Below are 13,949 nucleotides of genomic sequence, written 5' to 3'. Positions count from 1 at the left end.
ATGAAAAGTTCGTGTTGATAAAACCGTGTATGTGCAGATTGCGTGTATATCTTGCATGCTAGATGACGGTCATGCAGAGTGGTAAGGGAGGGAGCTACGTTCTCTCAAGAACACGCTTAATCGAGGCCGACGGTCGGGGGGAAGAGGTCCGCCGGGTTCGCCGGCGCCATGTCGCGGATGTTCAGTTCCGAGTCAACGGCAATCATCTCGGCAAGGACGTCGAGGATGGGCTGGAGAGGGGTGTTGTTAGTTGGCAGAGACCTTCTTCCATACAAACCAAGGGGGGGTCTTCGTACCTTGGACACTGTCTGGTCGTAGATGCGAATCAGATCGCCGGGCGTCGGGTACACTTTGAGTGCCTTGTAGAAGTGGAGGGCCGACTCAACGGCTTGCGAAGCTAAAAGAACGTGTCAGCTGTACTGTGTCTATCATATGCGAGCGAGACCATTCATCCTGTTCAAAAAAAAAAAAAGACTTACGATCGCTGCCCAGGGCCTCGCCCTTGGACACCTGGTCCAGAAAGAACGCCTCCTTCTCCTCCACGCTCGTCGGGAAGCCCTCAGCCTTGGCCATCCCAACAGCCAGCTTGATCACCTCGCGCTGTTTAACGGTCTCCTGCTGGGCGAGCTCCTTCTCGGCACGGGCCTGCCGCCGCTCGTTTCTCCGGAGATCGCGGCGGAACTCGGGCTGCGTGCGTCTGCGGTGGTCGAAGTAGATTGCGTAGGCTGGAAAACGTTAACCACGGGTCAAAGTACGGTGGCCAATGCCAGAGCCAGGGGACAAAGCAATCGCATGGCCGTGAGGAAGCGAGGGAGTCCAACTCACCAACAAGACCCGTTGCTACTGCGGCAACAGAGGCCGTTGCAATAATTGATTGCTGCGACATTGTGGCGTGTGTGTATGTGGAAGAGGGGGAAAGTCTGGGCGCGCCCGAGTGCAACTATATGTGTCGTGACGTGCCGTTGGAGAAAAATAGAGAAGCAACGAAAATTTGATTCGGGGCGTCGGCGGTTGTCCTGAATCTTCCGAGTTCGATAGCCGTGTGGGGAGAGCAGTCGACGTACGTTGGTTTCCGTCTGAAGACTGGTTTAAATGCGTCGTGTGTCTGCTGCTTTACGGGTTGTGTCGTCAAGGCCTCGTGCGGCTACCTCTGTTTGTTGCTCAGAACTGCCCTTTCGGTGGCTATCGTAATGATGAGGTTCCTGATTTTTTTTTTCTTTTCGGTCTTTCACCAAATGCCCATCTCCCACCTGCTTTTTTAGTGGTTCCCTGAAAATGGCCCTAGCCTCGAGCCTGGTTGGTCGTGCACGCAGGTGGCGGTATCGTTTTGGGGGGCTCCTTCCCGCTATTACCCACTGTAAATACGTCGTAATACAGCGCGCAAGAAGCAGCTTCCAGGCTGCTGATTGGCCAATCACGTTGAGCAGGAATCACAGCCCGCCAATAGTGGGAATGTGCACGTGATCCTCACTAAAGTACCCACCGAAACGCGGGCAGTCTCCTTATGGGAGGAACCTGGAGCTGTCGACGTAACTCGAAACATCAGGACTCGAAGGTACGTGCAAGCCACGACAGCCGGTTACGAAACACACGCCCGACCCCAAGGCTTCGTTACTCATTCAACTACACGCCCGTATCCGAAAGACTGCCACTACCGATTCACACAAAAGTTACTGTGGCTGGACTACAGTTGCGTGTAATCAAGACGCAGAGATACCAGAGGCCTGGCCCCGTTTCAGACGACGCCTCCCTGATGGCCAACATCGAGACGTGACGAGATCAACAACTCTCACGCACACACTGTGGGGGTACCCAGACAATACGCCAGATACACACATACTACACAGTTGTCGCAAACAGAATCCGCAGCCATGTCGGAAGACAGGCTCAAGATCTCGCTTCGCAGCGGCCCGAAGCGGAACAAAAGCGCCCGCCCTGTCATCAGCGCGCCGAGGCAAATCTCAGCACCAATTGGGCCTGCCACCCAGAACAGCTTGCCCCTACCACGCAATGATGGCCCGCGGCCGACCGGTGGCGGCGACGCTCCGATATCACGGCCAAAGCTACCCCAGCAGCCCGGAGGAAAGGTATGCCGCGCCCGTTTCCACAATCTGATGACCCTGTGATGCTGGTTCTAACGCTCTGCTTCAGACGTCAGATTATATCAAGCGACGCTACTCCGCACGCTTCAACGACTTGCCCAAGAACGAGTTCGCACCCCCAGTACCGTCCTTGCCATCCTTCAACCAGTATGAGTCGGCCGCCAGACGGCCAGGAGCGGGTGGTGCCAATATGCCGATTCAGCGCGGTGGGGACGACCGAGGGGGCCGTGGTGGTAGTGGGGGCGGTGGCTCAGGAGCGCCGATACCCGTGGACGTCAAAGCGCTGCGTGACCCCAAGCTCAGCCCAGACCAGTATGTGGCGTCGATGCTGAGCGATGCGTCCGACGAGGACATCGCTCGCTATGAGGAGGCACTACGAGATTTGCGGTCACGGGCGGCCGGCGATTTGCAGCAAAACATCTACCAAAACCGGGCCCAGTTCATCAAGATTAGCAAAGAGGCTGAGAAGCTCAAGGGCGAGATGCGCTCGCTGCGCAACCTGATGGCTGAGCTCAAGTCCAACACGACCGCTCTGCGCTCCGCCTCGTCGACATCCATATCCAACCAGTCCTCGTCTGGCGGTGACGGCGGTCGTGGTGGTGCCGACGCAAGCGGTCTCGGTGGCGTTGGTTTTTCCACGGGCCTCAGCAAGCGCGACAAGCGCAGCTCGGTGGCAGATCGGACGGCACTGTGGAACTCGCAGATGCAAGCCCTGTACAAGAACGTCGAGGGCTCACAGCGGTTTCTGCCCATGACACTTGGCCGCCACGTGGTGCAGAATGCCGGCCAGTGGATTGAGTTGGACAATGCCACCTACAAATCACGACGCGCCATGCAAATCTTCTTGCTCAACGACCATCTGCTGGTGGCCTCGCGTAAGAAGCGCAAAGCCGACGGGCCGGGCAGCGGTGGTGGGCCGGTGCTAAAGCTCGTAGCCGACCGCTGCTGGCCCCTGCTGGACATTGAAGTCATTGACATGGCTGGCTCGGGCGAGTCTGTCACGTCGCCGTCGCTTGGAAGCAGCAGTGGCCCCGGCTCCGTGCGGTCCAAACTGACGGATGCCATTATGGTGCGTGGCGTCGGCCAAGAAACGGTGCTCTACCGGACCGAAAAGCCGGACGACCCCGAGAAGTCCGCACTGATGCTCAACATACGCAAGGTGGTTGAAGACCTGCGGCGTGGCATCCAGTCGGAAATGGAGGCCAACAACAAGGCCAAGGAGACAATCAACTACTTTGCGTCGCGTGATCCGGGTCTGTTGCAAAAGACGGACCTTCTCGAGACGCTGTCCGACATCAAAGACATGCTCATTGAAGTCGATGGCAAGCAGCAGAATCTCCGGTGGGTCGAGAGCCAGATGGACGAGCTGGACATTGACATTGCCCTGCAGCAGTTTGAGCCTTCTGTCGCGCGTGTCGAGAAGATGCAGGGGCTGGCGCGGGGGTTGAAGAACAACGCCGTGGCGCAGGACTTTATCGAGTTCAAGGTAGAAGAGCGCTCGGCACGCCTTGCAGCGCTCATCATTCGCGAGTTGATTGACACACACAACGAACAGCGCAAGATGCGCCGCAACGTCTCGTGGTTGACGCGCCTGGGTTTTGAAGACCGGGCGCGCGAAGCCTACCTCGAGGCCCGCAGCAGCATGATCCAGAAGCGGTCCAGGTAAGCCTCTTCTCCTTCCCATTGCTTCCCAATGCCTGTCGATTCTCTCTGCTGACCTTCCAGGCAATGCATCTTCCAAGGCGACCTCCACCTCTACATCTGGGAGCTCTCGTTTGTGTACTTTTCCATTATTCGCAACACCGTCAGCTGCTTCCAGAGCTGCTTCCCACCGCCGATGATGAGTGCGTGCGTCAAGTGGGCCAAGGAGGAGGTCGAGGCCTTCAACCGCATACTGGCGCGGCAGCTGAGCAGCACAGAGCGTGAAGGCGAGGCCTGGCGGAGGTGTATGGACCAGGCACACGAGCACGCCCGCATGCTGTCCGACGTCGGCCTTGACTTCCGCAACCTCGTTGGTCATGAGCCACCCACACGGACACCTGCCGCTCCCAAAGTACCAAGCGGACCAGTTGGTCTTGGCTTGTCGTGATACCACATATTTCTATTTCAATTCCGTGTATTTGGTCGTTTCTTTTCTCCGGACCTTATTTTACATTTCTTCCTTTGCCTCTTTATTTTCTTTCTTGGGCCTACGACCTTTGTACATTTTGGCGTCATTTTCAGAGCAGGTATATCTGTTTTATCAGTGTATGAAAACATGATCCAAGTCTATCATCGTGGAATCAGATGTTGAGCCGGTCGTAAACCAGCTATAGTGATGAGCTTTACTGAGTACAATATGGCGCAGTAGAGCCCGTAGTTGGTGGCAACTGCTATGATGTTCATGTTCCTGACAGCTTTCGCCCCACCACCGCCACCAACTGAGCTTGTCATAGTGTGAGGTACCTCCGCAAACAATATGCGTGTAAGAGTACATACGTTGCCAAAGCACGGGCCCCGTCACGTGCGCCACCCGCCTCCAGGATGGGCGAACAATCCCTAGGAAACTATGAAGTCGGAAAACGCAAAACAAAGCTCGCAATCTCACCGACAGCATCCATACAAGCCTCCCCCCCACCCCTCGCCATCGACCCTCATCACGTTCAGACGACAACCACAACCCCACGACGAAGCCGACCACGCTCATCTCCACCGCGACAGCCTCACTGCGCTCATTGTCCGCCGACACGCGCTCGCTCCATTGCTTGTAGTCCTCTGTATGTGGCCCAAAGTCCTACGAAACGCCATCGCAATCTGCATGGTTCCCAGTGGCAAACCCCCCTCTCAGCCCCCTTTTGATCACCAATCGACCTTTCAACCCCGTCTAACTGGCTCTCGCATCCGAACAGCATTCCAGGACCTGCAAACGTCCATTGCATTGTATTCAGTTTCGCATCGATTGACGCCCCTCGAACGACCTTGACGCTACGCCTAATCAATACCGTCTCTTGATCGACGATACGACAAAAACAAGAACGATTTTCTCATCTTCGCACGCGACCGCGCAGACTCGACGATCCGCGATTGATTTGTTACTACACGCGCGTCATTCTCAATAGTCGTTGCTTCGCCCCAAATCGATACCCCTCCGTCAACCGTCTGCCTAGAAACCATCATGGACACGAATATGGAAGACGTCGGACGCGGTCCCGTAGACCTTACGCCGCCTCCGGCCCTGGAGCCAACGACGGTTCCCACGGTGGACGGCTGGATCGAGAATCTGATGAACTGCAAGCAGCTGAGCGAGCTTGATGTCCAGAGACTGTGCGAGAAGGTGTGTCCCAACGAACGCGGACGCTGCAAACCCCGCGTGCAGATTTTACATCATACTAACAACGACGGGGCAACCAGGCTCGGGAGGTCCTTCAAGACGAGTCCAATGTTCAGCCGGTCAAGTGCCCGGTCACGGTGTGCGGTGATATCCACGGCCAGTTTCATGATCTGATGGAGCTGTTCAAGATTGGCGGCCCGAACCCCGATACCAACTACCTCTTTATGGGTAAGGCTTCCTCCTATCTGGCCTCTCTCTTTTTTTAGGTCTTCTGTTTTTAGGTCTGTTCCAGGTCTCTAATGCCCACCACAGGCGACTACGTCGACCGTGGCTACTACTCCGTCGAGACGGTGACATTGCTGGTAGCTCTCAAGATCCGCTACCCGCAAAGGATCACCATCTTGCGCGGAAACCACGAGTCGCGCCAGATCACGCAGGTGTACGGTTTCTACGACGAGTGCCTGCGTAAGTACGGAAACGCCAGTGTGTGGAAGTACTTTACCGACCTCTTCGACTACCTCCCCCTCACCGCCCTCATCGACAACCAGATCTTCTGCCTTCACGGTGGTCTGTCCCCCAGCATTGACACGCTGGACAACATTCGCGCGCTGGACCGCATCCAGGAGGTGCCCCACGAAGGCCCCATGTGCGATCTTCTGTGGTCTGACCCCGATGACCGCTGTGGCTGGGGCATATCGCCTCGCGGCGCCGGTTACACGTTCGGCCAGGACATTTCCGAAGCCTTCAACCATAACAATGGCTTGACGCTTATCGCTCGTGCACACCAGCTTGTAATGGAAGGCTACAACTGGTCTCAAGATAGAAACGTCGTGACCATCTTCTCCGGTATGTTTTCTGATGGGATTTTAACCTTTCTTTTTCTCCTTTTCTTGCTACGCAAGATGCTAACATCAACAAGCACCAAACTACTGCTACCGCTGCGGTAACCAGGCTGCGATCATGGAGATCGACGAGCATCTGAAATACACATTGTTAGTACCACCGTACTCCTTTTGCATTTGTTTGTGTAGACACGTAGCTAACATCACATTAGCCTGCAATTTGACCCTTGCCCGAGGGCAGGTGAGCCAATGGTCTCCAGACGCACCCCAGACTACTTCTTGTAAATAAAAAAAGAAGAAAGAAACAGTTGGGGTTGTTGCGGGGAGTCTATGCCGGCATAACAGGAGCAGTTGGAAGCGTGCGCATGCAGTGTTATTGGTGTTCGAAACCCGCTTGTACAACCGGTGTTTCTACGTCTCGATTTCTTCTTGTCGCCCGTCGCCCGTTATTTCTTGCCCATATTGTTGCCTGTCTTTTGCCTTCTTTTCCTGGCATTTTTTTTGTCGTTGGATGGATCATTGTGCGAGCAGAAAGTTTTAGACGAGACATCTGGACAGGAAGAAGAACCGATGTTGGAGCTAGGTGGCAACAAGGCACAGTTGCTGTCGGGCAAGAAACGAAGGGGATATGAGAGTTGGGAAGGACGCACAGCTTGCCAGCGCTCTTCATTAATACACTTTGCATGCACTACTTTCAGGTGCTCCATAGACATAATGTTAGTTGCGATGCACAAGATTTTTTTCGGTATTATTTCAATCTCTTATGTCCTGAGGTTAATTGCTAGGTCGGGCGGCTATGTTACGTGCCCTGTCTATACGATATGCAGAGTCAATATCTCTGTCCAAGAATCTAATGAAATGTAAAGAAAAGCCATGTTTTGCAAATCCATATCATGCTCCAAATGCTCCGAGGCCATGCAAGTCGACATATCATGCAAAATGCACGTCCCCTCCCACCAGATTATACCTGTGAAAAGATCTTTAACAAAGGGGATTGGGATATAAGAAATCAACAAAGAGAAATCAACAAGTAGAAATCAAGAAGCGCAGGGCCGGCTGTTTCAGTGCTCCGGCTTGCCCTCGTTGCCGTTGATGCTACCGAGCGTCGGCTCCTCATCCGAGCCAAAGACATCGCTTCCGTAGTTGGTGCGGTCCGCCGGCGTCGGCTTGCGTGCCAGGGCAGGGCTGCCACCGTTGTCGACCTCGGCGGTCTCGCCACGCTCCGCCGAATCGGCTGCGTCGCCTGCCGCTGCGTCCACGCCCTTGTTGGCAACGGCACCACCAGCGGCGTAGTGACCGGGCGCCGACGAGCCGTTGGGAACGAAGAAGCGGCGGTCGAAGCGCACGATTGTGTAGGTGTAGACGACAATCAGCTCAATGCCAAAGTTGAAGACGTAGTACGCGGGCTTGCTGTCGAACCAGGCCGGGTCGCTCAGGGGACGGGGCATGAAGTTGACGGCGGCGCGGAAGGAGGCGCCGAGGCACAGAAGGGTGCTGGTGAAGAGGAGCAGGACAATCTTGGTGTGCATGTGGCCGTGGCCAAAGTTCTCGACGGCACCATGGTAGGGGGGGCGGGGCGGCGCAAACAGGGTGAGGAGTGTGATGGGGATGGGCAGGAAGGAGAGGACGGCCATGTAGACGGTGCCAACGAGCTGGACGCGGTGCAGGACGTCACGGGTGCTGGGATCCAGAGTGTAGAACGTGTCAATGGCGACGGGGATGACCATGACGAGTACGGCGATGACAGAATAAAAGAGGGCGCGGAACACATAGGTAACAGGGCGACTCCAGCCAAGCCTTGGCCTGTGGGCACGGACGATGCGCTGGGCAAAGATGAGGTTGATCAGAAAGAGGAGGACGACACCGGCAACGGTGAGAACGTTGGCGGCAATGGCGACGGAAATGTTGTGGGGACGCGACGCCCAGACGATGCGAATGACGAGGGCCATGGTGCGGGCCATGCAGAAGCCAAAGGTCATGCCAGAAATGAGAAACTTGTGGCCTCGACGCATATTGACCTGGAGGATGGTCATGTTGGTGGCGGCAGCGGCAATGAAGAAGACCAGGAGCACGGCACAGACTGGGTCGTCGACGCCTGGGACGGGAGAACCGCCCAGACCGGCAGCGGTCGGGGGATAGGGCGGACCGGAGACTGGCTGTGGATGGGGTAAAACTTGTTAGTCGTCTGTGTAATTGGCCGATTGCAAAGCCGGATGACTGGAAATACTGGGATTACTGGGAAGTTTCAATGCTTACAGGTGCAGAAGCCATTGCGAAGAGTGCTTGATAAAACGATACGATAAAGATTGAGGCTCGAAAAGTTAAGGCTCGAAAAGTTGAGCCCCCAAAACGATCAATAAATATACCAGGTGTCGTGTCCGGCTCGAAGCCCAAAATGTCAGAAAGAGCCGAGATGTCGGTCGATAACACACACCAGATGCCAAAACGTGCGTTTGTGTATGTATGTATGTCTGTATGTTGTGCGACGGCGTTCCCGATGATGCAGGCGCATGCGTGTGCGTTCGGGGTTGACCACGTTGTTTGTTTTATGTGGCGTTTTGCGGAGAAGACTTTCCACAGAGGAGGGAAAGGGGCGAGGTTGTGGTTAGTGTAAATATTGAAAATACTGGAAAGTGTCGCGGCGTGGTCTTAGACAACGGGAATGAGCGACGGTAGGCAGGGTGAGATAGAGAAGAGGAATGGTGGACGAGACATGAAAATGGACCAACAAGGATATTATATAAAACGAGCGAGAGGGATCGTCGACGGGAGCAAAAGAAAGTTAGGACAATCAAGCCGGCCAAAAACAAGAAAAAAGAAAAAAGAAAAAAAGAAAAAAAGAAAAAAGAGAAAAATAGGTCGAGTAAGAAATGAAAGAATGCCGGACATCGAAGAAGGAAGGTACGTCAACGGATCCTCGCAAGAAAGCGCGAAACGCTACAATCCTCCCCCCCCCCACAGTAGTCTCGTTCGTTAGATCGGAAGTCAGCAGGTGCGAACGGTCGGACTTTGGGCCCATTCAGTGGCTTTCTTGGCATAACGTTTTATTGTACGCTTCACAGCGTCATGCTAGAAAGGGGTTCTCATCTACAAGACAAAACAAATAAAAGCACGCGTGGCCACTGTGCCTGCCCGATTTCCGTGGGCGTGGGCCGGCGACGAGGGGGAAGGAATCGATCCCACTGACGGGCTCGGGCTTTTCAAAAGTCCATGCTCGAATTGCCCCGTGCTGCGAGGCTTACGGTCACGGCAGAACAGCATCGAATGGGAGGGAGCTCGTGAGAATCCTTTTCTTGTTGCCTTCGTTATGTTGCTCTTGGGTTACCATGGAATGGCGCACTTGAAACAGGCTCGGCATGGCGGTACCTCCGCATGATAGACAAAAGTGAGCTCACAGAGGGCGACCAAACGGGTTTGGCATGCGAAAATTCTCAGCTTTTCTTCCATGGTTTTGGATCCTGTTTGCTCGAGCTGGGTACAATTGGGGGGCGACAAGCGATGAGCTCTGGTTGCCAACCACAGCCTTGCCCTAACATAACAGCTGTAAAGCAGCAAGGCCGGGCCCGCGTTGGGTCGAAGCGCCGACCCTTTGGCTGAGGGCGGAGCTGGCAATGGCGCGAGCGACGGAAAAGTCCCTTTTAGTGTAGACTCGCCGGAGGGAGTACACGCGAGTGACCACTACCTTTCAAGAGGTCGACGCCTCTTTGGCCAATCAGATGCTTCAGTCAGCAAACGTCGGCCCACAGTCGGCGCGCGAACCACCGACTCGCAGAGAGCGTGTTATTTGGACGGGGAAAGCAGATATCAACTCGCACCAAACCAAACCCCAGAGTCGGAACTTTTTCGTCTTCTTTATTATCAAGCAACGACGTCGAAACAAGGTTGACTCGCTCTATATCCGAAAGCCGTCTACGACTCTATGGATCCATCTCTCCACCCGTCGGACGCATTAGGCACACCACCTGTGTTCTGGCAGCTCTAACTTGATAGAGGAAACGAGCAGACAAGGGTTTGAGATTACAAAAGACTGAGGTTGAGGTCTGCCTTGGCCAATCGTTTTGCTTCCATGAAATAAACGACAATCATTGTGGTTCCATTGAATGACGACAGGATGATGCTTGCAGTTGTAGACAGTTGCGAAAAATGCGAAAATGAATCTGTAAATGACGCTGCAATCACAGAGGTGATAAAGAACGGAGCATGCGTATGAGAAGAAAGTACGAGAAGATTCAATGCGACCCCAGAGTATGGCGGCGACCATTGAAGCTCGTGCCATTGAGACCAAACACCATCACAGCGCTGGAACAAAGTACAAACATTCATAAAAGAATACACGATCCGGTGTTTATTAGAATTACATAAGAAACGACAAATCAATAGAACCAAGTCCAGTCTACAGCATATATCGGAACGGAACCTCGTCTTCTCCAAGGTTCGTCTGTCGTCGCGTTTTCTGCCGGGATCGGCCCACGAGCCCTTCTTCTTCGTCATGGCCACCGCCGCCCTCTTCGTCTTCGTCGTCTTCGTCTCCGTCGTCTCTCTCCCCGTCTTGCTGGTCTTCGTCCGTAGCCCGCTGCTTCGATTCCGCCGCGTTCAGCCGCGCATTTCGCCGCCGCAGCACCACGGTCAGCACGACCGCCAAGACCGCCACGCCCAGCATCGCCGCCGCCATTGTGCGCATCCCCCGCGAGAACAGCGGTGCGTCCGCGTTGGGGTACAGCCGCGTGCCTACAAGCGGGCCGCACTGCCCGACGACCTGAAACAGAGCAAAGGCGCCACCCTGCCGACGCGCGCCGCGCTGGTTGTTGAGGTTCCAGGCGATGAGGAGGACGACGACATTGAAGAAGCCAATGGCGGCCGGGTAGACGGCGAGGTACCGGACCACACTCGTCCGACGCAGGGTCTTGGACTCGCCGAGAGAGAGCACGCCGTACCCCACGGCCGACGCGAGAGCATGGGCGATGAGCAGCGGCGAGCGTGCACGTGTGCGGTCCGAGACGTGGGCGGTGGCGAGGACAATCAAGAAGGCGGCGAGGTACGGTGGCGCGGCGAGTGCCTGGGCCGACACGGCATCGTGGCCCATTTCGGTGAGGATGGTGGGCAAGAACACGGGCAGCGAGCTGTAGGCCATGTTGGTGAGGAAGAACATGGCGGCCGTGATCCACGTAACCGGGTCCACCAGCACGCCAAGAAGGCCGCCATGCGACGAGGAGGAGAAGGAGGAGGAGGCGGAGTTTGATGTTGAGGGAGACGCAGTCGCTCCCCTCGCCAGGCGCAGCCGGGCCAGCGTCTTCTCCCTTCGCGTCAGGTAGTGCGCTTTGTCGGGTGCGTCTGGGAGCACACGCCACGCCACAACAGCCATGAGGATCGACGGGAACCCCTCGACGAGAAACAGCAGCCGCCATGCCGCAATCGGGCTCGCCGCATGGCGGCCCAGGGCCAGGATGGCCCACGCCAGCGACGCCGCAAACGTCGTCGCCAGTGGCGCGGCCGCAATAAACATGGCCGTGCGCACGGCCAGCTCGTCCCGCTTGAAAAATTGGGCCAGGTACAACGGGATGCCTGCAAACCCGGCCTCGCCGATGCCCAGCAACACACGCATCGCCACGAGCCACGGGTACGACCCAGCGACGGCCTGCAGCGAGGCGGCCAGTCCCCAGCCGGCCACGAGCGCGGCCACGTAGGCATGCGCGGGGATGTAGTGCCACAGCAGGGCCATCCACTCAAACGAGATGTAGGTGACGTAAAACGCAGACAAGGCCCACTCGTACCAGTCGTCGCGGGGCGGCGTCGTCTGCAGGTCGGCCTCCAGGCCGGCCACCCGGGCGTTACCAATGTTGGAGCGGTCGAGGAAGCTGAGCATGTAGAGCATGGCGACAAACAGCACAAGCCGCCGGTCAAACTTGCGCACCACGGCCCGCTCCTCGTCGGCCGAGTAGGGCCACCGCCGCGCGGCCACGGGCGACGGAGATCTCGTGGCGTCGGTGTCCGAAAAGACGGACAATGCCGACGACGACGACGATGACGACGAAGAGCGTCGCTGGCGGGAGCGGCCCGGCCCGCTGTCGAGCTGCTGCATCTCAATCGCCTCGCCGTGTGCTCCATCTTTTTCTTCTCCGCTGCCGCTGCTGCTCTGTGGCGTCAGCATCTGCGCCGATGACGGCTCGTCTGATGTGTCGGTACCCGTGCCAAGGCCGAGCGCGAGTGACGCGGGTGCGGCCGCGCGGCTCGAAGGCTGCAAGGTCTCGCCCGAGCCGGCGCTAACAAGACCAGGCCGTTCCATCTTGGAAAGCCCTGTGGCCCTTGGATTCAGCACGCTCGCTGTCTAGTGTGTTGACGTCGTCTGCTTGTGTCGTCGGCCTAGAGCCAAGCGCAGCTGTCAATTAGACCAGGCACGCGAAACGAGTGGGCGCGCATGCGCGTGGGTGGTGAGCGAAAATGGCTGTGGATTCTCTTGCCAGTGAATGCCTTAGTCCATGGCAGACTATGGCACCACAGCGCATCAACTTGCGAAGCTCGGGGTGGCGTGGAAATGTGTTGCCGTACGATGCAGGCGACCCCATGCTGGCTGTTCGGCAAGCAGAAGCGAGAAGGGACACAGAACAAGGAAGGGCCCAAGGACACGACGAAAAGGAGCGCCGAGAGCAACCTTGCCCTGACTAGGCTTGGCCAGGCCGAAAAGGCTGGGGCAGGCACTGAAATGCACTGTAATCCGCCCAAGCTCCCCCATGTGGGGAAAACCGCCAGCGCTTTTAGTCTCTTTTCTAGGCGGGAAAAGAGGGGAATGTAGTGCAATGGTCAGCCACAATGACGCCTCGAGCAAGCTTTTGCTGTCATCAACATCAAGACATTGTCTCCAGTCACAGACAACACGACTTACGACGCCACACAATACTCACTGAGACAAGCGGCTGCTGTGCAACACGTAAAACAGAGACACTGCCATCCGCCGACTCGCAGTGCACAGAATCCGCCAAAGAAGCGAGAGATGCATAAGGAAGAATAAAGCATCGTGTTTACTCTACCAAGATTAGGATAGCCACAGATTAGAGCATCGCCATAATAAAAGTTAATACACAGACTCGGTTTCAGTTACTGTCCAGGTGCGTTTCTCAAAATATCGTTTGTAACGTTACGAGGGTATGGGCACAGACACAAAGCAGGGCAAGGTGCAAATGCTCCCTTGTCTCCAAGGCCTTTTTGTCGTGTCCACCAAAGCAACACCATCGCCATTCAGAGTTAACATATCACCACTCAGCAGCAGAACAACAAACACATCCTGGTCGGTCGGACAGAAGCAAAAAAATTAGAGTGTCAATGCAGCTCTATCCACTAACCTTCCCTCCCCCGTGTCCACTTGACGTCCTTCTCCTGTCCTCTCCCCTGCTGGCAACTCCGTCCTCCGCAGCTTTGCCATGCGCGCCTGGCCCTGTCCAATAAGGAGCAAAAATATTATAAACCAAAAAGTTTAAAGTAGATCCAAAAAATGACCGTCTCTTTCCTACTTTTGTTTGCCGCGAGTATGGATTGTCGAGAACAAGAAGCAAGAAAAGAGGAATCTATAAATATATAAACAAGTGAACAAAGGTCAGGCATAAAAGCGTGGCCGCTGTGATGCGCCTGCCTCTCGTCAAGAATGGTAAATGACATGAAATGAAGAGACACTAGGAAATATGATGACAGTTAAACAAAATG

The 13,949-nt window shown here is 55.7% G+C and overlaps 7 protein-coding genes across 7 annotated transcripts; 4 read left to right on the top strand and 3 right to left on the bottom strand.

Moving 5' to 3' along the window:
* Positions 1-116: 116 nt before the first annotated feature.
* On the bottom strand, positions 117-886 carry SPSK_07913 (mitochondrial import receptor subunit tom-20; the record flags this gene model as incomplete). Its single annotated transcript, XM_016734566.1, has 4 exons — positions 117-230; positions 297-397; positions 480-725; positions 826-886. 4 exons carry the CDS (start codon positions 884-886, stop codon positions 117-119), a joined length of 522 nt encoding a protein of 173 aa, XP_016591449.1.
* A 985-nt stretch (positions 887-1,871) lies between these two features.
* SPSK_07119 (exocyst complex component EXO84) lies at positions 1,872-4,191 on the top strand (the record flags this gene model as incomplete). The annotated part of the gene is made up of 3 exons (XM_016733787.1): positions 1,872-2,087; positions 2,152-3,764; positions 3,828-4,191. 3 exons carry the CDS (start codon positions 1,872-1,874, stop codon positions 4,189-4,191), a joined length of 2,193 nt encoding a protein of 730 aa, XP_016591448.1.
* Positions 4,192-4,650: 459 nt separating this feature from the next.
* On the top strand, positions 4,651-5,064 carry SPSK_08103 (uncharacterized protein; the record flags this gene model as incomplete). Its single annotated transcript, XM_016734747.1, has 1 exon — positions 4,651-5,064. The coding sequence occupies one exon, from the start codon at positions 4,651-4,653 to the stop codon at positions 5,062-5,064; it is 414 nt and encodes a 137-aa protein (XP_016591447.1).
* Positions 5,065-5,256: 192 nt separating this feature from the next.
* SPSK_07591 (protein phosphatase 2 (formerly 2A), catalytic subunit) lies at positions 5,257-6,539 on the top strand (the record flags this gene model as incomplete). Its single annotated transcript, XM_016734250.1, has 5 exons — positions 5,257-5,415; positions 5,493-5,640; positions 5,725-6,258; positions 6,332-6,404; positions 6,467-6,539. The coding sequence occupies 5 exons, from the start codon at positions 5,257-5,259 to the stop codon at positions 6,537-6,539; spliced, it is 987 nt and encodes a 328-aa protein (XP_016591446.1).
* A 776-nt stretch (positions 6,540-7,315) lies between these two features.
* SPSK_07635 (uncharacterized protein) lies at positions 7,316-8,525 on the bottom strand (the record flags this gene model as incomplete). Its single annotated transcript, XM_016734294.1, has 2 exons — positions 7,316-8,410; positions 8,511-8,525. The coding sequence occupies 2 exons, from the start codon at positions 8,523-8,525 to the stop codon at positions 7,316-7,318; spliced, it is 1,110 nt and encodes a 369-aa protein (XP_016591445.1).
* A 2,122-nt stretch (positions 8,526-10,647) lies between these two features.
* On the bottom strand, positions 10,648-12,537 carry SPSK_07264 (MFS transporter; the record flags this gene model as incomplete). Its single annotated transcript, XM_016733928.1, has 1 exon — positions 10,648-12,537. The coding sequence occupies one exon, from the start codon at positions 12,535-12,537 to the stop codon at positions 10,648-10,650; it is 1,890 nt and encodes a 629-aa protein (XP_016591444.1).
* A 264-nt stretch (positions 12,538-12,801) lies between these two features.
* SPSK_10829 (uncharacterized protein) lies at positions 12,802-13,044 on the top strand (the record flags this gene model as incomplete). The annotated part of the gene is made up of 1 exon (XM_016737095.1): positions 12,802-13,044. One exon carries the CDS (start codon positions 12,802-12,804, stop codon positions 13,042-13,044), a length of 243 nt encoding a protein of 80 aa, XP_016591443.1.
* Between the last annotated feature and the right edge of the window lie 905 nt (positions 13,045-13,949).

This window comes from Sporothrix schenckii (genome assembly GCF_000961545.1).
Source record: "Sporothrix schenckii 1099-18 chromosome Unknown Cont41, whole genome shotgun sequence".
NCBI classification, from domain to species: domain Eukaryota; kingdom Fungi; phylum Ascomycota; class Sordariomycetes; order Ophiostomatales; family Ophiostomataceae; genus Sporothrix; species Sporothrix schenckii.
The sequence above is the reverse complement of the archived record's forward strand: the minus strand, read 5'-3'. Positions and strand labels throughout refer to the sequence as shown.